The sequence below is a fragment of the Engraulis encrasicolus genome, chromosome 1 (genome assembly GCF_034702125.1).
Source record: "Engraulis encrasicolus isolate BLACKSEA-1 chromosome 1, IST_EnEncr_1.0, whole genome shotgun sequence".
Classification (NCBI taxonomy): Eukaryota; Metazoa; Chordata; class Actinopteri; order Clupeiformes; family Engraulidae; genus Engraulis; species Engraulis encrasicolus.
The window spans coordinates 10040252-10065434 of record NC_085857.1 but is presented as its reverse complement, the minus strand read 5'-3'; the positions used below and the strand labels follow the sequence as shown (position 1 = coordinate 10065434).

The following is a 25183-nucleotide window of genomic DNA, read 5'->3' as shown; positions in this document are numbered from 1 at the left end:
TATGACACCTTGATGACATTAATCAAAGTGATTAACCCTCAAGCGACCGGGCTGTTTTTGCGACTAATCCGACCGAGCGGGGTCATTTATGACCCCAAGGAGTTAATATAGAAATACCACTATATACATTATATTTTGGGGATCATTCAAATGTATTTACATCCAAGACATAGGCTACTTGTCCCTCATCTAAAGCAAACACATTTAAATTTGAACATTTTATTGTTTAGCTAAAAGGTTATCACATACGTACATTGATAATGATGTATTCTCTAACCAAAAAAATACAAAAAACATCCGATGCATTTTTTTCTTCTCTCAAAGTGAAACTTTGGGAAACCAAGCTAAATTCTATCAATTAGGCCCATAGATTATAGGCTTTTTCTGCAATAAAACTTTCGGGTACTCAACATTTCTGGGTTCATGAAATCACGACTAATAGAGAATATGTTAATTTACATAGACAAAACCATGTCTCAAACATATAAGCTTGTGCACACTCAACATTTATCTGAAACTTTTTCTGGACATTGTGGCTGTGAAAAGGCGTCTTCCATATGTATTAGAGCAGGGGTGGGGAACATTTTTCATTCGAGCGGCCACTTCAAATTGCTCCGAGGGCCGTAAAAGTCCAGAAAAATTCCCATAGGCTATAAATGGGCCAATTCTCACAAAATTCATTCACAACATGCACAACATAGGTATTGACCAACCCCTAAAAGGACAAGAAACGGTGAACAAAAAATATTGTGCCCGGGGTGATAAATGACCTCACTCGGTCGCTTTAGGGTTAAAGACTGAAAATGTTTGAAATTGCAGTATTCAAAGGTTCATATTTTTGTCATTTTCAAAGGTGTTTTATGATTTCATCTGCATATCTATATGTGTTTAAAGGGGTTGCAGGTTTACCAACAGAACGCCATCATTAGCCCTTTGAGGAGTAGCATCACAAATACCGGTATTTGATTCGAATTTTGCCCAAATGTTGAGTTCTCATTATGATGTCATAAGGTTTTTTGCAAGATTCTTACTTCTATGGGAGCTGTAGAGTGTTCAAATAAAATTCTAGAAGAACCTGTGGAAATTCCTTATTCAAAGGGTTTAAATGGCAATTGAAATTCAGCATACACACTTCTTGTACTGCCTTCTCTCACTCACACATAAAAATATGTTTTTAAATTAAGAGAAATCTCACTGCCCTTCCACTGTCTCTCACTGTCTTTTCAGGGGACCATAAAAATGAACAGATGTATCATTATGGTCTTAACCCTATTCAGACTGGGCTTTTTTGGCATTCCTGGGCCTGGGGGGGGGGCTCTTTTGACCCCCCCCTCATAACTCATGAACGGAATATGGTATGACCACCAAACTTTGGGGAGATGATCTACATATGGACATCTATGAATGACATCATTTTTGTGTCATTATCTGGTATTATGACATCATTATGACATCATCTGATTATAATGCCCAAAATCTCGCCATAATGTATTTTCCATCAAATTTAGGTAATGCACTTAAATTTTAATGATTATATGCTTCAGACCACTTTGATGCTCACAAAGCTGTCTGATACTAATGGAAATAGCAAAAAAAATATGAAAAAGGAACAATAATGAGACTTAGATCAGTGATTTTCGGTCGGACATACCTGTCAGAAAACTGTTGCCATGGCAACGGCAAAAATGATAAAAACAATCTTTTGGTACTAAACTGTAGCCAACTAAATTTTAGGAAAAGTCACCAAGTTTCGTAGTCATAGCCTAAGTTGTTAAGGAATTATACAACATCAAAGTTGGTGCGGGCACTTTTAGCCCCCCCCCAGTCTGGATAGGGTTAAATGAACTAACTAAAACATATTTAATTGCATCTAAAATAATGTTGGTATTTATTGCAAAATGTTTTTTTCACAGTTTACTTTGTAGTTTTGTTACATTCATAAGCTTCTCTTTTTTAAAAAGTTTATTTGTTTTGAATAAAACTTTAGTTTTAACTTTTTTGTCCATGTATCGGAAAATTATGTAGTTATATGCGTTATATGCACATTAATATACATATAATAACCTAAAAAAAAAACTTTTCCTCCTGTTTCTACGTTTGAAAATAATATCATAGTAGCATACTGAGCAGTTTTTGGTGAATTTGTCAACTCCATAAGATTTTACATGTCAACTCCATAAGAAAATCTTATGGAGTTGAATTTTACGGAGTTGATAAATCAACCTACTTTTCATAATAACACATGATTCTCTAACAGAAATTATCTGGAACATCAGCAGTTACTTAAGGACTTGCCAATGAAGTTATTCTAATTTTTTATTATACAAAATACTGAAATAACCTTTATTTTTATGCATTATGGTGTTGACACATTATGGTTGTGGCATAGGTGGTCTTCCTAAAGATGCACTAATAAAATCAAATATTAAATGTGACCTTAAAAGAACAGTGTCTCCATGGCATGTATACCAAACAGGAAGTAGTACCAGGCTGCTTAGAGTGTGAGCTGACGACAATAATGGTAGATTTTTTTGCATTTTAAAAAAATCTTACGGTGTTGACTAAAAGTCCAGACACATGTTCAATAGTTTAAAAAGTATATAAAAAGGTTTGTAAAACATTGTACATACAGTTTGATTACAACTAGTTTGATTAATTATCCAAAATACTTGATCACAGTAGCTATGATGTTTGTTATATTTAATTTTAACCAATTATTATGGTATTGTCAACTTTTAAATCGTGCTTTCGGACATGGGGTTTTGAAGGTACTGATGACACACTGCAACGTGTAAAAAAATAAAAAAATAAAACTATATAAATATGAAATCATATTTTGTTGTACAAAACTTCTTCTTCTGTCATTCCAACTAATTTTGTTGCAATTTTTAATTACATTTTAAGCATAAACATGAGTTTTATCTCCTGGACATGTTTTGTCCCATCTCTCAAGAATCCCTGAAAAATAAAGACAATAGGGTTTTTTTTTTTAAGTCTATATCACATTAAAAACTATCTTGTCATATTGCATTTAGCGTGGTTTTACATGGCTAACATGAAAATCAGGGATTCTTGAGAGATGGGCCAAAACGCGTTTTGAAAACCTGATTTTGAAAATGCAGAATATGTTGTTGATGGTGATATATTCATGTAGATAAAGATGTGTAGTTTTCAGGCATGTAAAAATACAGGCTCCAGGTAAAAAGGCATTTTTAACAAATTAACATGTTTACCTTCACACCTAGATTTTCGTCAACTCCGTCAGACACAAGAAAAGTAAATAAATAAATTATTATAATAGTCCAACAAGAATCTTTAGCTCTGATTTGTATTGTAATGATACTTAGTTACCTTGATGTACAATAATATGTAATATATATATATATATATATATATATATATATATATATATATATATATATATATATATATATATATATATATATATATATATATATACATTTTAATTTAAGACTGTTATTAACACACAGCGTTAGAAAAATGGTCATTTTCAGACTTGATCTTTTATTTTGCAACCATGAGGAAAACAACTAAAGTGGTTATAATACCTGGTGGTATAGATCTAATGACCCTTTATTGCCTAAACAAAAAAAGATTTAAGAATTAGCTTTTTCCCCAAAATATTACAAAAACACCTGAAATTGCTGAGGAAAATCTTACGGAGTTGACAGAAAAACTGACAGAGTTGACAAACTGGTCTGATTTTTGGAGCCTATTAAGTGATAAATGTTTTTTCACAGTTTATTTTGTAGTTTTGTTACATTCTTAAGCTTCTCTTTTTAAAAAGTTTATTTGTTTTGAATTAAACTTAAGTTTTATCTTTTTTGTCCATATATAGAAAAAATATGTAGTTATATGCATTATATGCACATTAGTATACATATAATATCCTAAAATAACTCTTCCCCCTGTTTCTACGTTTGAAAAGATGATCATATTAGCATATTGAGCAGTTTTTGGTGAATTTGTCAACTCCATAAGATTTTGCATGTCAACTCCATAAGAAAATCTTATGGAGTTGACTCTTACGGAGTTGACAAATCAACCTACTTTTCATAATAACACATGCTTTTCTAACAGAAATCATGTGGTACATCAGCAGTCGCTTAAGGACTTGCCAATAAAGTTATTCTAAGCTTTTATTATACATACATTTTATAATACAAAAATAATCCTTATTTTTATGCATTATGGTGTTGACACATTATGCCATATATATATCCATAGGTCTATGTGAATATGAATTCCTGATAACATGCTTCATTGTAAAATTCAAATGCTTCCCCTTTCTTTTATTTGTTGATTTATTTACAGCTTTACAGCTTGATTAAGCTTGTACCAGGTGGATAGAGATGGCAAGTAAAGAAAGAACAAAGAGCTACAGTGAGAAATTGCTGATCCTGCAAAGACAGAGGCGGTCTTGAGGAAAATAATAGAGAGAAGATACTAATATTCAAGTTTTTGTTATTGTAATGTATGCCTTAATATTTGCATAATGTACATTTATAATTAGCACAAGAATGTTTTTGTGTGGCCACAAACACGAGACTGCATATGTTACACCCAGAATGGAAACTGTCTGCTGTCTCAAACAACCTGAGCAGTGCGAGCGTTTTCTCTTGCTCATGAAATGCGACTGGCTCATTTGTAATGGAGTCTAGGACCTGCAACAAATATGCACTATGTGAGGGTATGTGATGATGTGGCTCAGTTTATCAATATCAAAATTCAGATATTAATTTGGAGAAGGGTCCCAATTTCAATATTAAAGCTGTTGCATGGGCTAATTTAAAGCTACCCCATAGATACAAGGGGGGAATCATCTTTTCTTTTGAGCAAAATGCATATATTCATTTGGTAAAAGGTTCCAAGTTCAATATTAAAGCAGTACATTATTTGGGGGAGATCGCTTCGTTATAAGGCTACATATTGAGCAGTCGAATATCAAGTGATAGTACCAGCATCTCCTGGTGCATGTTGCATAACACTGGGGACATGATGGTAAAGATGGGCAGAATACGAAACCACCCAATGTCAGAGTGAACCTGATGAAGCAATAGCGAAACGCGTTGTTCACCAAATAAAGCTTTGTCTTGCTTTGCTATCCATCCTTTTGCGCATGATGATTGGCTAATAGACCATAAAGCAGAGAAGGCAACAAGATGTGAAACATCAACACACACATTAAAGAATCAAACCCACATTTGTTCACCAAGTTTCAACATGGCCAAAGTCTGAATGGTTACTTTAGTGGCACATATCTGCTTGATTTTTTTGTCCTTAGGTTCATAACTATAAGCGTATGGCCAGTTGGCTGCGCAAGTCACTGTGCTTTACGCAGTCCAAAACATGCTATTTGTACAGCAATACCGAAGGCGAACGCAAGTTATTACTTTTTCATTGGATAGATCACATTATGAATTTGATCACTTGGGCTTCGTGGGCAACGTGTGATATCTGTTCATTTCTTAAAATAGCGTGTTTTCATGACAAAGTACACCCAAGACTCCATAACTCCGCCACTACTAGTGAAGTTGCAGTGAAGTTTAAACACCAAAAACGGACATAAAGCCACTTTGTTCGTGTTTCTGTGAACGTTGGGTTATTTAATTAATCAGATAACTTGTTTGTGCATCCAAACTTGGTTTCGTTATTCACATATTTTAGCATACACGAGAGCAGAAAACACAAACGAGCTGCTTGTAGAGACAAAGAGTCGGAGAGCTCGCTTGGTTGAATCTCTACGGCTCTCATGTTGAGTTTAACTCCTGCCCACTGGCTCATCCGGTTATTCATTCTGTGGAAACACTGAAAGACAAACGCAACAAGAATGGCAGAGACTGCTCCAGCCCCCGCTGCCGCACCGGCAAAATCACCCAAGAAGAAGGCACCCAGGCCCAAGAAGACTGGCCCAAGTGTCGGCGAGTTGATTGTGAAAGCAATCGCTGCCTCCAAGGAGAAGAAGGGAGTGTCCCTTGCCGCTCTGAAGAAGGCGCTCGCAGCTGGCGGATACGATGTGGAGAAGAACAAGGCTCGTGTCAAAGTGGCAGTCAGAGCACTGGTCACCAAAGGCACACTTGTTCACACGAAAGGAGTCGGTGCGTCCGGATCCTTCAAGTTAGCCAAGAAGGCGGCAGAACCCAAGAAGAAGGCAGTCAAGAAGCCAGCGGCCAAAAAGCCAGCTGCCAAGAAGCCCAAGAAGGCAGCAGCCAAAAAGCCAGCCGCTGCCAAGAAGGCCACCAAAAGCCCGAAGAAGGCTAAGAAGCCCGCCGCCCCCAAGAAGGCTACCAAGAGCCCCAAGAAGGCAAAGAAGCCCGCGGCTCCCAAGAAGGCAGCAAAGAGCCCGAAGAAGGCTAAGGCAGCCAAGCCCAAGGCAGCTAAGCCCAAAGCAGCTAAGCCCAAGAAGGCAGCACCCAAGAAGGCAGCACCCAAGAAGGCAGCCCCCAAGAAGAAGTAAATACATTTATGGCTGCTGTCACAAACAAAAGGCTCTTTTCAGAGCCACCCAATTTCCTCATTAATTGCACATGTCCCAATGAAATGCGTGCACCAAGTACTGTGTCCAAGTTTGGCATGAATGAACGAACGGTCTGTTGCCAAGCATGATTTGCGCCCCCCCCTTCAACAAACGTCATTGTTTCTAAAATCACGGAAGCCCCTCTCAAGTCCCTGCCGCTGCTGCCATAAGGATAAGCCAGCCAGCTATACATGACTGAACCCAGCCTGATGCTCACAGTGACCGTTTAGTTATGAACATGCATGTGAGCGTACATCTCCTAACACATCTGTACAAGCACATAACATGTTAATTATCATATAGTTTCAAGCACATAGCATGTTAATTATCATATAGGTTCAAGTTTATTTAGCCGTATCATATACCTTCTGTCTGTCTTTATTGGACACTTTGGAAAGACGCGCAATGAACGACTGACTACAGCTGTTTGTTTCTATTTGGATTAGAAACAAGTTGCAACAGTTGTATACAATATAGAAGGACTTATATGTGTAATTACTACACTAGTAGTATGGCATTACAAAGATTGTAGCCATGCTATAACGTTGTAATTACATCTGTAAGAGTATTACTTTAATGAATACACGCCAAAGAAAACAGCACATAACAAAGCGCAGGATAGGCTGTATGCGATACGGTCGTCATCATGCTTAAATACTTTTATTTGCATTCAATGGCGTTAAGTTTATTGTTTGCAAAAATGAATATGATTGTGGGGATAACGGAAAAGAGCGCCAACTATTTGCCCAACAATGCCACGGTGTTAACTACCCAGTGATTGGCTCCAAAGCTTACAGCTTCCGCCAATCAGGCTCTAGGTTGCCTCCCCAGCCGTGGACATATAGAGGCGTGAGGTGAGACCACAGGCACTCGATTTTTAGGAATCAAAGACAAAAAATCAAACATGAGCGGAAGAGGCAAAACCGGTGGCAAGACAAGGGCGAAGGCCAAGACTCGTTCTTCCAGGGCTGGACTGCAGTTCCCCGTCGGTCGTGTGCACAGGCTGCTGCGCAAAGGCAACTATGCTCAGCGCGTTGGAGCTGGTGCACCCGTCTATATGGCTGCAGTTCTCGAGTACTTGACCGCTGAGATCCTGGAGTTGGCCGGTAACGCCGCTCGTGACAACAAGAAGAGTCGTATTATCCCCCGCCATCTGCAGCTGGCCGTGCGTAACGACGAGGAGTTGAACAAACTGCTCGGTGGCGTTACCATCGCTCAGGGTGGTGTGCTGCCTAACATTCAGGCTGTGCTCCTGCCCAAGAAGACCGAAAAGTCCAAGTAAATTTGCCCCCAACGTCCCTCACCACAAAGGCTCTTTTAAGAGCCGCCCACCCATCCCAAAAAAAGCAATTTTCAATGTCTGACAGAGACTATGATGAAACAAAGAAAACATATATATTGACTGGTGTACATCATGAATAATAGAGATCGGTTACTATCGCCAACTCTCAAAAAGCTGGCCTATACATGGTCTACATAGGGTACTGGCTGAATAAACCACTTGCCAATGTGTGACGACACTACAAGGGAATTGGTTAGCTATAAATATCAAGACAGGTTGACATCCCAAGTGTTTTCCTGCATTAGACGCAAGCCAGCATAGTTTGTTGTCATGTTGTCATTCATCTACGACTATGATGCAGCTAATATACACATCTTGTTTGTTGAATGCATAAGCATGTTCCACTTGAAAATGTTTCAGAGACGTTTCAAACACGCACAATGCAAAGACCAGTGCTGCAGTGTGGGCGCCAAAGCCCAATGAAACCCAAACGCATAGCTTGATTATAACATATGGCTATGGTGTTAGCGTGGCATGAAATGACATACGTTGTTTACCAAAAGCATGTAGGGTGATATGAATATGGCTATGGTGTTAGCATGCCATAAAAGGACATACATTGTTTACCTGTATGACAGAGGTGAAAAGTGATTGTTAAAAAAACAACCAAAGCCCCACACCCCCAGCCCAACTTAACGAACTGTATGGCTATAGGCTTTTGGCTTATAGAACTACCCAAGCTAACTTATATACCCAGCCAAGTGAAACAGTTGCGCACGGATAGTTTCGTATATACGTGCACATAACATTTTGTTTGTATGTTATGGCTATTCTCTATCTTGTAAACAATTTGGTTCGAGTCAAATGTCCATGGCGCGCTACTTTCTTATGAAACAAGTTGCAATGCACACCATAGTGAAGAGCGCACAGAATAAAAGCGCAGGGTGTATGGTCAAGTATATGTAAAGTACGGCGTTTCATATAGCATACGTTAATTCCATTGTGTTGCGCGTTTTGTTGTTTGCCTAAAAAGATAATGTGATTTGTGAGGAGAAGGGAAAAGAGCGCCAACTGTGTCACGGTGTTAACTACCCAGTGATTGGCTCCAAAAGCTTACTGCTTCATCCACTCAGGCTCTAGGTTGCCTCCCCAGTCGTGCACATATATTGGCGTGAGGTGAAGAAACAAGCACTTGTTTTCTCGAAATCTAAGACAAAGTAATAACAAACATGAGTGGAAGAGGCAAAACCGGTGGCAAGACTAGGGCGAAGGCCAAGACTCGTTCGTCCAGGGCTGGACTGCAGTTCCCCGTCGGTCGTGTGCACAGGCTGCTGCGTAAAGGCAACTATGCTCAGCGCGTGGGAGCTGGTGCACCCGTCTACATGGCTGCAGTGATGGAGTACTTGACCGCTGAGATCTTGGAGTTGGCCGGTAACGCCGCTCGTGACAACAAGAAGAGTCGTATTATCCCCCGTCATCTGCAGCTGGCCGTGCGTAACGACGAGGAGTTGAACAAACTGCTCGGTGGCGTTACCATCGCTCAGGGTGGTGTGCTGCCCAACATTCAGGCTGTGCTCCTGCCCAAGAAGACCGAGAAGTCCAAGTAAATTTGTCCCCGGCTCCCCTGAACACAACGGCTCTTTTAAGAGCCACTCACATCCCGAAAAGAGCAATTTTCAATGTCTGACAGAAATCATAATGAAACATTGTAAAACAAATAATGACTTGTTCATATCATGAATAATGGGGATGACCCGTTTACTATCGCTATCTCCAAAACGCTGGCATATTGATCTACACCGTCTAGCCTACGTAACGGCTAAGTAAGAATGTGTCAAGACGCTCAATATGTGAGACACGGGAAGAGAATTGCTTAGCTATGATTATTAATACATAGACTCGTTGACTGCCCAAGTATGTTTCCCGCATTAGACGCCAGCACAGTTTGTTGCCATGCATTCATCCACGACTATGGTGCAGCTAATATAGGTCCTACACATCTTGTGTGTTGAATGCATATGCATGTTCCACTTGAAAGTGTTTCAGAGACGTTTCAAACACGCATAATAGAAAGACCGGTGAGACTAATGCGGTGTGGGCGCCAAAGCACAATGGGACCCAAGAGCATGTAGGGTGATATGTAATATGGCTGTGGTTTTAATATAGCGTAGCATTAAAGGACATATGTTGTTTACATGTAGGCTAGAGGTGAAAAGTGTTTTAACACCGGTAAATAAACTGTATTGGTCGACCCAGTGGATATGCCTACATTGTGCATGTTGGATAGTTAGAGATGAAAAGTGCGTGTTGACTACTATAACACCATTGAGTAGAGCTACATTGCAATCTTGGTGGGGCGGTGCTCTATGGTTTAAATTTTAGGCGCCATTAGGGTGTAATCCAATCAGAGGGAACTGGTGAGGGCACGTCATTGGAGACAAGTCTCGGCTGTAGCGCTTAAATAGCACGCGCTTGGTATTCATCTTTACATTCGTCCCTTCCAACGAAGCTCAACAATGGCAAGAACCAAGCAAACTGCCCGCAAGTCCACCGGTGGCAAGGCCCCGAGGAAGCAGCTCGCCACCAAGGCAGCGCGTAAAAGCGCACCGGCTACCGGCGGCGTGAAGAAGCCTCACCGTTACAGGCCAGGAACAGTGGCTCTGAGAGAGATCCGTCGCTACCAGAAATCCACTGAGCTGCTGATCCGCAAGCTGCCCTTCCAGCGTCTGGTCAGGGAAATCGCTCAGGATTTCAAGACCGACCTGCGCTTCCAGAGCTCTGCTGTCATGGCTCTGCAGGAGGCTAGCGAGGCTTACCTGGTTGGTCTGTTCGAGGACACCAACCTGTGCGCCATCCACGCCAAGAGAGTGACCATCATGCCCAAGGACATCCAGCTGGCTCGTCGTATCCGCGGAGAGCGTGCTTAAGTCTTTCCCCTGAAACCAACAACGGCTCTTTTAAGAGCCACTCACACCTTCCTATGAAAGCATTGTTTCTACCCAGCCCGTCGCAGTGTCAAGTACAGTACATCACGGTACAAACACATCAAAAGCCAACACAACAAGGCGCTTGCACAGAGCAATATAGCAGCAATCATTCACTATTATGAAGCCATCACTATAAGCCTGTGAAGTAACGGGCTACACAACTTGTGAGTCTACAGTAAGAGCGCACGCTGGCCGAGCAGTGGATATTTGTTCTTATGTTTAGCCAATACACCCTTGTCGTACTTTTCAGAATATATTCCCCAATCTTAAATGTGATTGAAGGCCAATTATACTACACTGTCGCAACTTCACACGACATATACAACAATACAGCACACTGCAAGTAGAGCAGACGTGCAAAAAAAGTTAGGGGACCGGGCTGCTTGACTTTGGTCAACTTAAACGTAATTTAACGTAAGTTGAGCAGATTTCTCACAGTAAGTTTGGTCAACTTAAAACACTTATACATACGTACTTGAATTGGTCTACAAGTTCAACCAGGCGCTGTGTTGACACATGCGAGGCCCAATAGCGAAAGACTGCAATACCTTACTGCGCGTCATCCTAGGCCTGGCAAATGATTCAGGTGGTGACAAATGATTCATTTGGTTCGTTAGCTTGTGGACTAGTGGCTTTGGTTGTGCGCGTCTGTGTGACATTTGATCACATAGGCCTACTACACAGATCATTCTGCTCAATAGTCACAATACATGGAATAGCTTTTTGATGAGATTGTGGGTGGCTCTTAAAAGAGCCTTTGGTTTGGGATAAGGGGGAGAACTCTTTACTTGGAGCTGGTGTACTTGGTGACGGCCTTGGTTCCCTCAGACACGGCGTGCTTGGCGAGCTCACCGGGCAGCAACAGACGCACTGCGGTCTGGATCTCCCTGGAGGAGATGGTGTGGCGCTTGTTGTAGTGTGCCAGGCGGGAAGCCTCACCAGCGATGCGCTCGAAGATGTCGTTGACGAAGGAGTTCATGATGCTCATGGCCTTAGAAGAGATCCCCGTATCGGGGTGGACCTGCTTCAGGACCTTGTACACGTAGATAGCATAGCTCTCCTTCCTGGTCCTCTTGCGCTTCTTGCCACCCTTTCCGGCGGTCTTGCTCACGGCTTTCTTTGAGCCCTTCTTGGGGGCAGGCTTGGCTGGATCAGGCATGATTAGCAGTTGTCAGGGACAATGGTATTTGGCATAGTTGCTCTGCTGTTCTTATACCCACCAGTATGCAAATACCTCACTTCAAGTCGGCACACGCTGAGCTCAAGGACAATCCAATGAGCCATTTCCCTCCATTTTCAGAGGCGATGATTTGTCACTTTTGAAATAGGGGGCGTTCCGTCTGCCTCAAAGAACACTCTACCCACAAACGTTAGTTTTGCCCTCGTTGCACACTGGCCATTTCCCGCACTTTTTAACGAAATAAATTACGTTCAACAAAGTAATACAAGCAGCTTATTCTAGTCAGATGAACTTAAATCACCTGAAATGTTACTATTGGTGCATTCCCCAGAGGTAGTAGCTTCCTAGTAGGCAACAAGAAGGCAACTACCTCCCACTTGAAAGCGTTCCAACCAGCAAGTCAAACAAACTACAAACATGGAGGGACAAAAACTACATATCCACTTCTCAAAGATGTCAGCAATGTAAACAACATCATGCGTTATTTTCATTTAGCCGCATTTCATCTTTGAAATACGCAATGTCAATATAACTACACCTTAGAAAAGTTAATAGGCTGTTTTGCAACCGTTAACCTGTCCGAATCAACTTTATTTGTCCATAGAATGGTGATGTGCAACATAAACTATTCCTAATACCGTGCGCTGCCATTGCTGTGATGACATCACGATAGTCAATGGGGCGAAGTCGGTTTGCTTCGCTTTTGCCCCAGCTCGCGACTTGAACATTCCACTTCAACAGGCGTTCCAATGCATTTCAGCAAGTAGGAGGTCAGAAACATCCCATCTCCCAACCCTGGGGAACGCACCATATGAGTAGCCTACGTGTAGCCTATGTTGCCAGCAAGCAGACTCAAGTTTCGTATTAGGGTAAATAGCAGACCTTATTGTACCAGCCTAACATATGTAGTTGCCTTCATTATTCATTCTGTAGTAGAGTAGAGTATAATTTATGGATCACAGGGGGAAATTGTTGTGAGGGGCATTCTTGACCGTTTTCACGATTTTGAAAGATACATTTACACAATGGATCACATTGTGGAAAGTGGCTTTTGTCACGACCAGCTCATAGGAAACCTGCTTGGAAAGTCCTACACACTAAATAAAGCCGAGTCAGTAGCCTAAGTCATGATAGATACAGTTAAATAATTCTACTACGCACGGCAATGGGCATGGTCTAAATTGAAATAACAAGTTCACCTGCCTCCGGATTACAAATTGATGTAATTGTTTTACTGCAAGTCGTGTGAGTAGTTTGAACAAAGTTCAATTTCAAAGCTTCACACTGTAATAAGGACTTCGATTAAAATCTTAATCTAAAATCTGAGGCAGCTGGTGTAGCCTAGGCTACTTTGCAGTGCAAGGCTAACAGAATGGTTCATTCCACATTCTGCATAAAACTAACCATTTCATTGTTTCATACAGATGTTCCTTTCATTTGAGCGTGGACACAATGGATATATTAGCTTTTTTAGATAAGTGGGTGGCTCTTAAAAGAGCCTTTGGTTTTTGTCGGGTGAGTCGATATTTAACCTCCGAAACCGTACAGAGTACGGCCCTGGCGTTTCAGAGCATAGACGACGTCCATGGCTGTGACAGTCTTCCTCTTGGCATGCTCGGTGTAGGTGACGGCATCACGGATCACGTTCTCAAGGAACACCTTCAGCACACCACGGGTCTCCTCGTAGATGAGGCCAGAGATACGCTTCACACCACCACGGCGAGCCAGGCGCCTGATTGCAGGCTTGGTGATTCCCTGGATGTTATCGCGAAGGACTTTGCGATGACGCTTAGCGCCACCCTTTCCCAGACCTTTTCCTCCTTTGCCGCGTCCGCTCATGTTGTCTCTCTGTTATCAAAAAGATTAGTATCTTGTCATGGTGAGCCCCGCTTATTTTTGCCACACAGGAGGACCTGCTTGAAACCATGCGTACTAGGGCCAAGCGCCCCTCCCTTTGTGACTTCGAAACCGTTATGGCGGGAGCATGCAAGCTATCCATCTTGGTGACATGCGCAGTGCCCTTCTAATAGCAACAATGTAACACACGAGTAGGCCTATACATTGTTACAACCTTTCAACTGCAGAGCAGTTGCATTCTACACACTTCATGCATGCATACAATACTATTTGTTTATTCTTTCTTTTTTTACCCCTCTGAAAGGGATGAGTGCAATATGTTTGGTTTGCATGGACGAATGTTTGCTGGTTGGTATGGGCCAAGATGCAGTCAGAACTATATTTAGCTGGGTCTCTTAGCGTCCAAAAAGGGCCTAATCGTTACGCGCTGGATAGAAGCACCAAAATCGGTGTAGACCTTCCTTAGCGTGTTCTCCATAATTTCAGAAGGGGTGCCCCAAATTTCAATGTCATTAAGGTCATTTTTATGGGGTAAATCCAAGATGGCTGCCCAAAACCAGCCAATAGTAGTAAAATGCTGTACTGCCTGGACATAATGGTGTTATGGGCCAATCCACCTATTTGTGTGTGATGTATACAAACTGAACTTTGAAAATATGTTAAATACAATGTTATATATGTCTTATTTAGATTCAAAAAGAGGAAAATCATAAAAACCATGGTCAGAATGAGATCACTCTACAATTGAGAGCTCATTTCTGGGCATTTAGCTATTGAACCAACATTCATTAAGAGTTTTAAAAATTTGCAGTGGGTCATATCTATAACATCCAAAAAGAAAATTGTGGTTGAAAAATTTAGGGGAGAAGAGATAAACCCTTGAACTGGGCCACACATACCTGTCCCAATGTTAGCATGCTAGCATTAGCAGGTTCAGACACTCAGTCTGCTCTTCAGATAAAGATGGCAAACAATAATTTTAATCCCACTTACACATGCGCGCACACACACAAACTACTACTACTTCCTTAGGACCCCCTCAATGATTTAACCCTAGGAGTCCAACTGAAATATATTCATATCAATCAAGTCAATAATACATGTACATATCAAGTGTCAGTGACAGCTGTCAAATGACAAATGTATGCTGATTAATGTTCAGTTGTGTATATCGCAGTCTTAACCCTAAAGCGACCGACTGGGGTCATTTATGACCCCGGGCACATATTTTCATACACCATTCCAGCAAGTTTCATCAGAAAAACTTGTCCTTCTAGGAGTTTGTCAATACATATGTTGTGCATGTTGTGAATGAGATCCATGAGATACTCAACATTATAATGTCCATTGTTGTTGTAATTTTCAAACTCTGTTTTTTGTATTTTGTGTCTATGGGCAGGCCATGGTCAGCAGACCTAAAATATTCACAATATAAACATTTATAGTATTAAAATGTAATATATTATATAAATAAATAGGGCACCCCTGCGATAGCCAACGAAGCATACTGTGAGGGCACCCAGTTAGCATTTCCTCTGTTATTGCTCCATATTTGCTGATATTATGGCACAGTGGTCCTAGACACATGATGAGAATATGAAATGGAAGTCATCCTGATGAACAAAGAGGGAGGAAACAAGTCATCAGTGTAGAAATCAATGGCGTTTTTAGAATTTTCCTTATTTTATGGCTATACAAAGGCTGAAGCATCAGTTGAATCATTTCTTTGCTCTAATATATGTGGAAGACACCTTTTCACAGCTACAATGTCCAGAAAAAGTTTCAGAGAAATTTTGAGTGTGCATAATGTTATATGTTTGAGACATGGTTTTGTCTATGTAAATTACCATATTCTTTGATCTTGTGATTTCATGAACCCAGAAATGTTGAGTACCCTAAAGTTTTATTGCAGAAATGTCATCTATGGGCCTAATGGATAGAATTTAGATTGGTTTCTCAAAGTTTGACTTTGAGCAATTTCCATAATTAGCATAAATATACTGTATTATTATGGTGAGACTACTACAAGTGAATGGGCTAAAAAAAATTAAATGATAGATATCACCATGAAACTTTCTCAGTTGATTACTGATGATGAGAGAAGAAAAAAATGTATTGGATGTTTTTTGTATTTTGATGTTTACATATGCAAATGAGGGCATACATCATATTTAGCATATACATATGTAAGTTTGACTATTTTTTAGCAAAACAATAAAATATTCAAATTCACATTTTTTTGCTTTAGATGAGGGACAAGTATGTGCAAGATGTAAATAAATTTGAATGAACCCCAAAAAATAATTTATATAGTGGTATTTCTATATAAACTCCTTGGGGTCATAAATGACCCCGCTCGGTCAGATTAGTCGCAAAAACAGGCCGGTCGCTTGAGGGTTAAGTGTACAATGGAGTGATAAGGGCATTTATGCTTAGGAAATTATGAATAATCAATATGCAATACACCATCCATACAGTATATTGACAGATAGGCCTACTTTGTTTTAAAAGAGCAAAATGGTAACATGTCTGTTTTTCCATCTACTTTTGGCTTTAATCTAGATGACATGTTGGCTACCTAACCACTTAATTTATTGTTTGCTCGTTATTTTTTATTTGTGGGTGTGGTCCTTTGTTTAAAACATGTCTGCCTGCCTTCCCTCTCTCACATAGGCTACTAAAATAGTATTTCAAAAACTTAAAACAACAGCATGTGGAAATCCTATTGGCTTTGGAGGGCTAACGTCTATAAGACTATACTGTACTCTACTGTATTGCACTGTACTGTACTGTACTATGCTGTACTGTACTGTATACTGTACTGTACTGTACTGTAATGTGATATACCGTACTGTACTCTACTGCATCGTGCAGTACTGTACTAGACTGCACCGTACTGTATGCTACTGTACTGTACTTAACTAGACTCCACCGTACTTTATTCTACTGTACTGTACTGTACTTTACTTTACTGTACTGCACCGTACTGTATGCTACTGTACTGTACTGCACCGTACTGTATGCTACTGTACTGTACTGTACTATACTCTACTGTACTTTATTATACTGCACCATTCTGTATGCTACTGTACTGTACTGCACTCCACTGCACTGCACTGTACTGTACAGTACAACTATAGAACTGAAACATGTAGAGCGGTGGTGCTCAAACTGTGGTACGCGTACCACTGGTGGTACTTGAGACATCTCTGGTGGTACTTGGAATGCCATTATGAACCTCTCCTGTACTGACTGGCAAAAGTGAATATGGAAGGCCTTTACTGCAATATTCTAATGTTGGTTGTCAAGGTGGTACTCGGAGAGCTCAATATTTTCTCAGGGGGTACTTCACACAAAAGTTTTGAGAACCACTGATGTAGAGCATTCTGAGGACATGTACAATATTATGCAAAAAGGTGTAGTGGGAATGAGTTATGTTACTGTTACCACTCAAAATCTTGAAGGTTAAAAAAAGTCTTATGGCATTTTGTTTGGGGGGGCGGGGTATGATCGACTATTCTTCCGCCCAGACTATTTATGTGCCTTGCATATCAAGAAAATGAGTCCAGGTAATGATTTACTTTCATAGTATATACCATATGAGAAGTGTTGTTCTATATAGATATTTCTCCTATGGGTAAGGGTGGCAAAAGACCTACAGTACATGTTGTCCATCAGCTGTCAGTTTTGATAGCAGTTTAAGTACTCAATGATTACTGAGCTAACTACTACTAGGTGAGGACTTGTCTGCAAATAAACATTTTTTTTTAATCTCTGTCTTCTTACTCAACATACACTAAGAAATCATTCCCATTTAATTTGAACTGAAGCCATACTGTGGCCTACATGTAGGCCTATATTGAGTAATCTGTAATGCCATTCTAAAGATGACTGAAATGCTCTCACAATATGCACTTGTAAAAATATAGAATTAGGTGATCTTATGGGGTTCTTCATACATATGGAAAGGTCCTGTCCTTTACCCTCTCTCATACAAATAAAATACGTATATCTGTTATGGAAATTAGAGGATGGAGAACCTGCTACCTAGGGCATCTTGCACTGACACTATCCCATTCAAATCGAGCATTAGCAGCAGTCTATTCTCACCATAGTTTTAGTGTTGGCAATGTTCATTTTAATTCAGACCAAGAATCTTCTCAAATCGTTCACAATGTTACATACTGTCAAGCACGTAAGCACAGACTCACCCATACTTTCACACTATGTACATTTTGTAGTTTTATCAATCTGGTCTAGCAGGCTACCCTTGCTTCATCTCTTCTGAGGACTATATTAACATTGTCAGCTAAGTATAATGTCATGTAATAACAATGTAATGCGTTACCAACATGAGATATTGTATATGACATGGTAGACATTTTTTTTTCAAGGGGCACCCCTTCTAGGATGTCTTCAAATCAGTCAAGGAACACGTGTACCGAATTATATGCTTCTATCCAGCGCGTAACGATTTCTCGGCTTAGAGCCCCTACTAATTAACAGAAGCTGTCCGTATATGTTACATATTTCCTTGTTCAGTGTACATGTGTATGTCATTTGTCTGTCTGTTGTGCTATGTTTTTTGTGTAGGCCTACATCACACTCACATGTCCAAACAAAAGTTCTATTGAAGAGACAATAAAGGATTATCTTATATTATTATCTCATAATAATAGGCCTAAACCTCCGTGGAATAATTGGATTACTCATTGTAATGATAAGAAAAATATAGTTGCAAAAACCTTATGCATAGATTGCATTGACAAGACATTCTGTCGAGATGAGCTATCAATAGCCTAAATCGAAGGCGAGTCTATCAAAACCGCGTGGAAGTAGCCTAATCTAACGGCATTTCACCTAAAAATGAAATGGCATTTAGGCATTATGCTGCGAAATGCTGGAACCAATTCCCTGTCCAAATTAGAACAGTAGGCCTATCTTGTTTTAAAGGGGAGTTAACAACTGCTTTATTCTCATCTGCCTTTGGTGATAGTCAATTACACACTATCTATAACACAAACTAGTTTTTTTTTTTCTTCCTCTTCTTCTCTTTTCTCTATTCTTAAGCACATTGAATGACGTGTGCACTATATATATGTTTGATTTGTTTTAATTAAAAATGCTGCTTAGAAACTAGAGAATATCAAACTTCTGCGATATGCACTTCTGATTACATCCTGAAACATGCTGTGTTTTGTTCACTAGCACGATTTCTTTGTCATGAACTATAGAGTAGGCTAACACGACAGCGTCATAACTGTATTGTGATGTAGTCATGGACGTGTTATAATCATAGTGTCAATGTCATAAATGTTTTATGCCTGATGGCATTCATTGACATTCCGCTATGGTCATGGTAGGTGACATTGCTTGGGCTATCTTTATTATGACACCTTGATGACATTAATCAAAGTGATTAACCCTCAAGCGACCGGGCTGTTTTTGCGACTAATCCGACCGAGCGGGGTCATTTATGACCCCAAGGAGTTAATATAGAAATACCACCATATACATTATATTGTGGGGATCATTCAAATGTATTTACATCCAATACATAGGCTACTTGTCCCTCATCTAAAGCAAACAAATATACACTGTAAATTTGAACATTTTATTGTTTTGCTAAAAGGTTGTCAAACTTACATACGTACATTGATAATGATGTATGCTCTCATTTGCATATGTACACATAAAAATACAAAAAACATCCGATGCATTTTTTTCTTCTCTCAAAGTGAAACTTTGGGAAACCAAGCTAAATTCTATCAATTAGGCCCATAGATTATAGGCTTTTTCTGCAATAAAACTTTCGGGTACTCAACATTTCTGGGTTCATGAAATCACGACTAATAGAGAATATGTTAAATTACATAGACAAAACCATGTCTCAAACATATAAGCTTGTGCACACTCAACATTTATCTGAAACTTTTTCTGGACATTGTGGCTGTGAAAAGGCGTCTTCCATATGTATTAGAGCAGGGGTGGGGAACATTTTTCATTGGAGCGGCCACTTCAAATTGCTCCGAGGGCCGTAAAAGTCCAGAAAAATTCCCATAGGCTATAAATGGGCCAATTCTCACAAAATTCATTCACAACATGCACAACATAGGTATTGACCAACCCCTAAAAGGACAAGAAATGGTGAACAAAAAATATTGTGCCCGGGGTCATAAATGACCCCACTCGGTCGCTTTAGGGTTAAAGACTGAAAATGTTTGAAATTACAGTATTCAAAGGTTCATATTTTTGTCATTTTCAGCAGTGTTTTCCTAACCATTGATTTCATCTGCATATCTATATGTGTTTTTTGATATCATCATGACACAGTGGTCCTAGGCATATGATAAGAATATGACATGGAAGTCATCCTGATGATCAAAAAGGAAACAAGTCCTCAGTGTAGAAATCAATGTCGTTTTTAGAAATGTCCTTAGTACAAAGGCTCAAGCATCAGCTGAATCATCTCTTTGCACTAATTGAGGGGTGGGGAACCTATATGGCTGGAGGGCCATTGGCGGCCCTTGAGGCCGTTTTATCCGGCCCCCGAGACAATTGTAATGTTATGCAGCATCACATGAAATGTGATATATTTTGTAAATGAACCTTAGAAATCATAAGCAATACAATTAAGTTATATTCAGGAGAACTAGAGAAGGTGGGGTATGTTTTAAAGGTGGATGCCTTCAATACAGGCCTAAAGTGCGGGGGGACATCCTGGTTTGTGTTCATAACACGGCCCTCAGAGGACTTTTACGGCCCTTGGAGCAATTTGAAGTGGCCCCTCGAATGAAAAATGTTCCCCACCCCTGCTCTAATAGAGTAGAGTAGAGTAGAGTAGAGTAGACTTTATTGTCACTATATAAATATAGCGAGATTATGTTTAGTAGCAACCCACAAATGCCCACAAAATAAAAGATATATTAACAATAAATAAATAAAATCCATAAAAATCCATGTGCATCTCACAGTATCGATAGTCCTGAGGTATTGAGGGGGGGCAGGTGACGAATTGAGTTCAAGAGTCTAATGGCAGTAGGGTAAAAGCTGTCCTTCATTCTTGTAGTGCGGGCACGCAGAGTCCTAAAGCGCCTGCCAGATGGTAGCATGGTGAAGAGCCTGTGACCAGGGTGTGTGTGATCTTTAAGGATGTTTAATGCTCTGTTTGTGCAGCGTGTATGGTGGATCTCCTCAAGTGTGGGTAGTTGGCATCCAATGATTCTCTCTGCTGTTTTAATGATGCGCTGTAACATCTTCTTGTTGTCGTGTGTGCAGCTGGTGTACCAGGATGTAATGCTGTATGTAATTACTGATTCAATTGTACACCTGTAGAAGTTAGTGAGCAGATCTCGTGGTAGCTGGGCCTTCTTTAGAGTGCGAAGGAAATATAGCCTTTGGGATCCCTTTTTAGCCATTGCAGAGGTGTTGGCGCTCCATGACAAGTCCTCGCTGATGTGCACACCCAGGAATCTGAATAGGCCTACATATGGAAGACGCCTTTTCACAGCCACAATGTCCAGAAAAAGTTTACGATAAATGTTGAGTGTGCACAAGCTTATACGTTTGAGACATGGTTTTAAATTATCATATTCTCTATTAGTCGTGATTTCATGAACCCGGAAATGTTGAGTACCCTAAAGTTTTATTGCAGAAATAGCCTATCATCTGTGGGCCTAATTGATAGAATTTAGCTTGGTTGCCCAAAGTTGCACGTTGAAAAAAAATGCATTGGATGTTTTTTTGTATTTTTATGTTTACATATGCAAATGAGAGCATGTCATTAGTCATGTACGTATGTAAGTTTGACTACCTTTTAGTAAAAAAATAAAATGTTCAAATTTATATTTGTTTGCTTTAGATGAGGGACAAGTAGCCTATGTCTTGGATGTAAATAAATTTGAATGATCCCCAAAATATAATGTATATAGTGGTATTTCTACATGAACTCCTTAGGGTCATAAATGACCCCGCTCGGTCGGATTAGTCGCAAAAACAGCCCGGTCGCTTGAGGGTTAATCACTTTGATAAGGTCATCAAGGTGTCATAATACAGATGAGAGTGTGATGTACACCAAAAACATAGCACAACAGACAGACAAATGACACAAACACATGTTCACTGAACAAGGAAATATGTAACATATACGGACAGCTTCTGTTAATATAGTTCTGACTGCATCTTGGCCCATAGGCCTACCAATCAGCAAACATTCGTCCAAAATGGTAATAGTAATAGTAAACCAAACATATTGCACTCATCCCTTTCAGAGGGCTAAAAAAAAGAAAGATTAAACAAATAGTAATGTACATGCTAAACGATCTGAATAGTTTCTTTGCCCGCTTTGAAGCACAAAATGACACTCACCCACAGAAAACTCCCCCTCCCCCCCATGATCAACCCCTTTACCTGTCCTCTGCCAGTGTTAAGAGGACACTGGCCACCATCAACCCACGCAAAGCAGCTGGCCCAGACAACATACCAGGCCGAGTGTTGAAGGATTGTGCAGAAGAGCTGAAGGATGTCTTCACAGACATCTTTAACATCTCTCTGGAGCAAGCAGTCATCCCATCACTTTTCAAAGCTGCTACCATCATACCTGTGCCGAAGAAATCATCACCATCATGCTTCAATGACTACCGTCCTGTAGCACTGACGCCCATAATCATGAAGTGCTTCGAACGGCTAGTCCTGTCACACATCAAAGCCACCCTACCCCCCACCCTAGACCCCTACCAGTTCGCATACCGAGCCAAGCGATCCACGGAGGATGCAATTTGCTCTGCCCTCCATCCAGCCCTCACCCACTTGGACAATAAAGACTCATATGTGAGAATGCTGTTCATTGACTTCAGTTCAGCATTCAATACCATAATACCACAACAACTCATCAGAAAACTGGACAAACTAGGTTTCAGCACCTCCCTCTGCAACTGGCTGCTGGACTTCCTGATGCAAAGACCACAAGCAGTACGGGTAGGGAACAACACCTCGAGCACCCTGACCCTGAGCACGGGGGCTCCGCAAGGCTGTGTTCTCAGCCCCCTGCTGTTCACGCTGCTGACACACGACTGCACAACGACCCACAGCACTAACCATCTAGTGAAGTTTGCGGATGATACAACACTGGTGGGCCTCATCACCAAGGGCGATGAGACTCACTACAGAGAAGAAGTAGACCTGCTGGCCAGATGGTGCAAAGACAACAACCTCCTGCTGAATGTCAACAAGACCAAGGAGATTGTTGTCAACTTCCAAAGGGTCCAAAAACAACTGCCACCACTGACCATCGACGGCGATGCTGTGGAGAGAGTGAGCAGCACCAAGTTCCTTGGAGTGCACATCAGCGACGACCTCTCTTGGACCACCAACACTACATCACTGGCGAAGAAGGCCCATCAGCGTCTCTACTTCCTGCGCAAACTAAAGAAGGCAAGTGCTACACCCTCCATCATGACAACATTCTACAGAGGAACCATAGAGAGCGTCGTGTCCAACTGCATCACAGTGTGGGGAGGAAGCTGCACGGAGAAAAACAGGAAGACACTCCAGCGTGTTGTGAACACAGCGAAGAAGATCATTGGAGTACCACTCCCCTCCCTGCAGGACATTTACACCACACGCCTCACCCGGAAAGCACTGATGATCATCAAAGACACAAGCCACCCTGCACACAAACTGTTCAGCCTCCTGCCCTCTGGAAAGAGGTACAGGCGCCTCCGTTCCCGTACCACCCGGCTGGCGAGCAGCACAATGCACCAAGCGATCAAGATGCTGAACACTCAACCCACTCTCCCTCCACTGTCAGCCTCTAGCCAGCAAGGCCACTGACAACCCCCCCCCCCCACTGTCAGCCTCTAGCCAGCAAGGCCACTGACAACCCCCCCTCCCCATCCCCCACCACCATATCTGCGACTGAACATTCCACCTGCACTACTATACTTGTGACTGAACTTTCAACCTGCACTAACTCAAAACATGCACACACACACACACACACACACACACACACAAGCACACTGCACTTTCTGCACTAAACCCAACATACACACACTGACACACACACACACACACACACACACACACACACACACACACACACACACACACACACACACACACACACAGACACACGAACACACACACAAGACGCACACCGCACCTTCTACCTGCACTAAACACATACACACACACACACACACACACACACACACACACACACACACACACACACTGCTGCTGGTGTACTTGACAGACCTTTTTATATTTATTTTCTTCAAAATGCTACTATTACCATGTCAGAACGCTATAAAGGACTTTTTTTAGGAAAAGCACAAAAACACAACAAATACCTCTTAATGTATGTCCTCTACAAGTCTTCTGTTGTCCAGTCTTGCACTTTAAATGTCTGTATGAGCACTGTCTATGTCCATACTGTCTTAAGTCCATGTATAAGTACTGTCTATGTCTATACTGTCTATGTCCTTACCTTAATTAGTCTATGTCTGTATGGGAAAGCAAGAAATGTAATTTCAAATTCTTTGTATGACCAGTGCATGTAAAGAAATTGACAATAAAACCTACTTGACTTGACTTGACATGCATGTAGTGTGTAGGGTGCGACTGCTCTGCAGTTGAAAGGTTGTAACAATGTATAGGCCTACTCGTGTGTTACATTGTTGCTATTAGAAGGGCACTGCGCATGTCACCAAGATGGATAGCTTGCATGCTCCCGCCATAACGGTTTCGAACTCACAAAGGGAGGGGCGCTTGGCCCTGCTTACTAGTAGTAAGCCCGGTTTCAAGCAGGTCCTCCTGTCTGGAATAAATACGCGGGGCTCACTGTGAGAGGGTGCTAGTCTTTGTGAATACAGAGAGACAACATGAGCGGACGCGGCAAAGGAGGAAAAGGTCTTGGAAAGGGTGGCGCTAAGCGTCATCGCAAAGTCCTTCGCGATAACATCCAGGGAATCACCAAGCCTGCAATCAGGCGCCTGGCTCGCCGTGGTGGTGTGAAGCGTATCTCTGGCCTCATCTACGAGGAGACCCGTGGTGTGCTGAAGGTGTTCCTTGAGAACGTGATCCGTGATGCCGTCACCTACACCGAGCATGCCAAGAGGAAGACTGTCACAGCCATGGACGTCGTCTATGCTCTGAAACGCCAGGGCCGTACTCTGTACGGTTTCGGAGGTTAAATATCGACTAACCCGACAAAACCCAAAGGCTCTTTTAAGAGCCACCCACATATCTGTTGAAGCTAATATATCCATTGTGTCCACACTCCCAAATGAAGGGAACATTTGCATACAATGATGAAATGGTTAATTTGACGGGTAACA

The 25183-nt window shown here is 41.2% G+C and overlaps 5 protein-coding genes across 5 annotated transcripts; 3 read left to right on the top strand and 2 right to left on the bottom strand.

The window, feature by feature from the left end:
* The first annotated feature begins 5723 nt into the window (after positions 1 to 5723).
* LOC134447425 (histone H1-like) lies at positions 5724 to 6625 on the top strand. The gene has a single exon (XM_063196882.1). The coding sequence runs from the start codon at positions 5852 to 5854 to the stop codon at positions 6476 to 6478; it is 627 nt and encodes a 208-aa protein (XP_063052952.1). The 5' UTR covers positions 5724 to 5851; the 3' UTR covers positions 6479 to 6625.
* Positions 6626 to 8969: 2344 nt separating this feature from the next.
* On the top strand, positions 8970 to 9492 carry LOC134447547 (histone H2A-like). The gene has a single exon (XM_063197065.1). The coding sequence runs from the start codon at positions 9050 to 9052 to the stop codon at positions 9425 to 9427; it is 378 nt and encodes a 125-aa protein (XP_063053135.1). The 5' UTR covers positions 8970 to 9049; the 3' UTR covers positions 9428 to 9492.
* Positions 9493 to 10226: 734 nt separating this feature from the next.
* Positions 10227 to 25040, top strand: LOC134447718 (histone H3-like). Its single transcript, XM_063197336.1, has 2 exons — positions 10227 to 10687; positions 24719 to 25040. Exons 1-2 carry the CDS (start codon positions 10337 to 10339, stop codon positions 25037 to 25039), a joined length of 672 nt encoding a protein of 223 aa, XP_063053406.1. The 5' UTR covers positions 10227 to 10336; the 3' UTR covers position 25040.
* LOC134447615 (histone H2B 1/2-like) lies at positions 11549 to 11976 on the bottom strand. Its single transcript, XM_063197156.1, has one exon. The coding sequence runs from the start codon at positions 11964 to 11966 to the stop codon at positions 11592 to 11594; it is 375 nt and encodes a 124-aa protein (XP_063053226.1). The 5' UTR covers positions 11967 to 11976; the 3' UTR covers positions 11549 to 11591.
* LOC134447672 (histone H4) lies at positions 13467 to 13842 on the bottom strand. The gene has a single exon (XM_063197260.1). The coding sequence runs from the start codon at positions 13824 to 13826 to the stop codon at positions 13515 to 13517; it is 312 nt and encodes a 103-aa protein (XP_063053330.1). The 5' UTR covers positions 13827 to 13842; the 3' UTR covers positions 13467 to 13514.
* Positions 25041 to 25183: the final 143 nt, after the last annotated feature.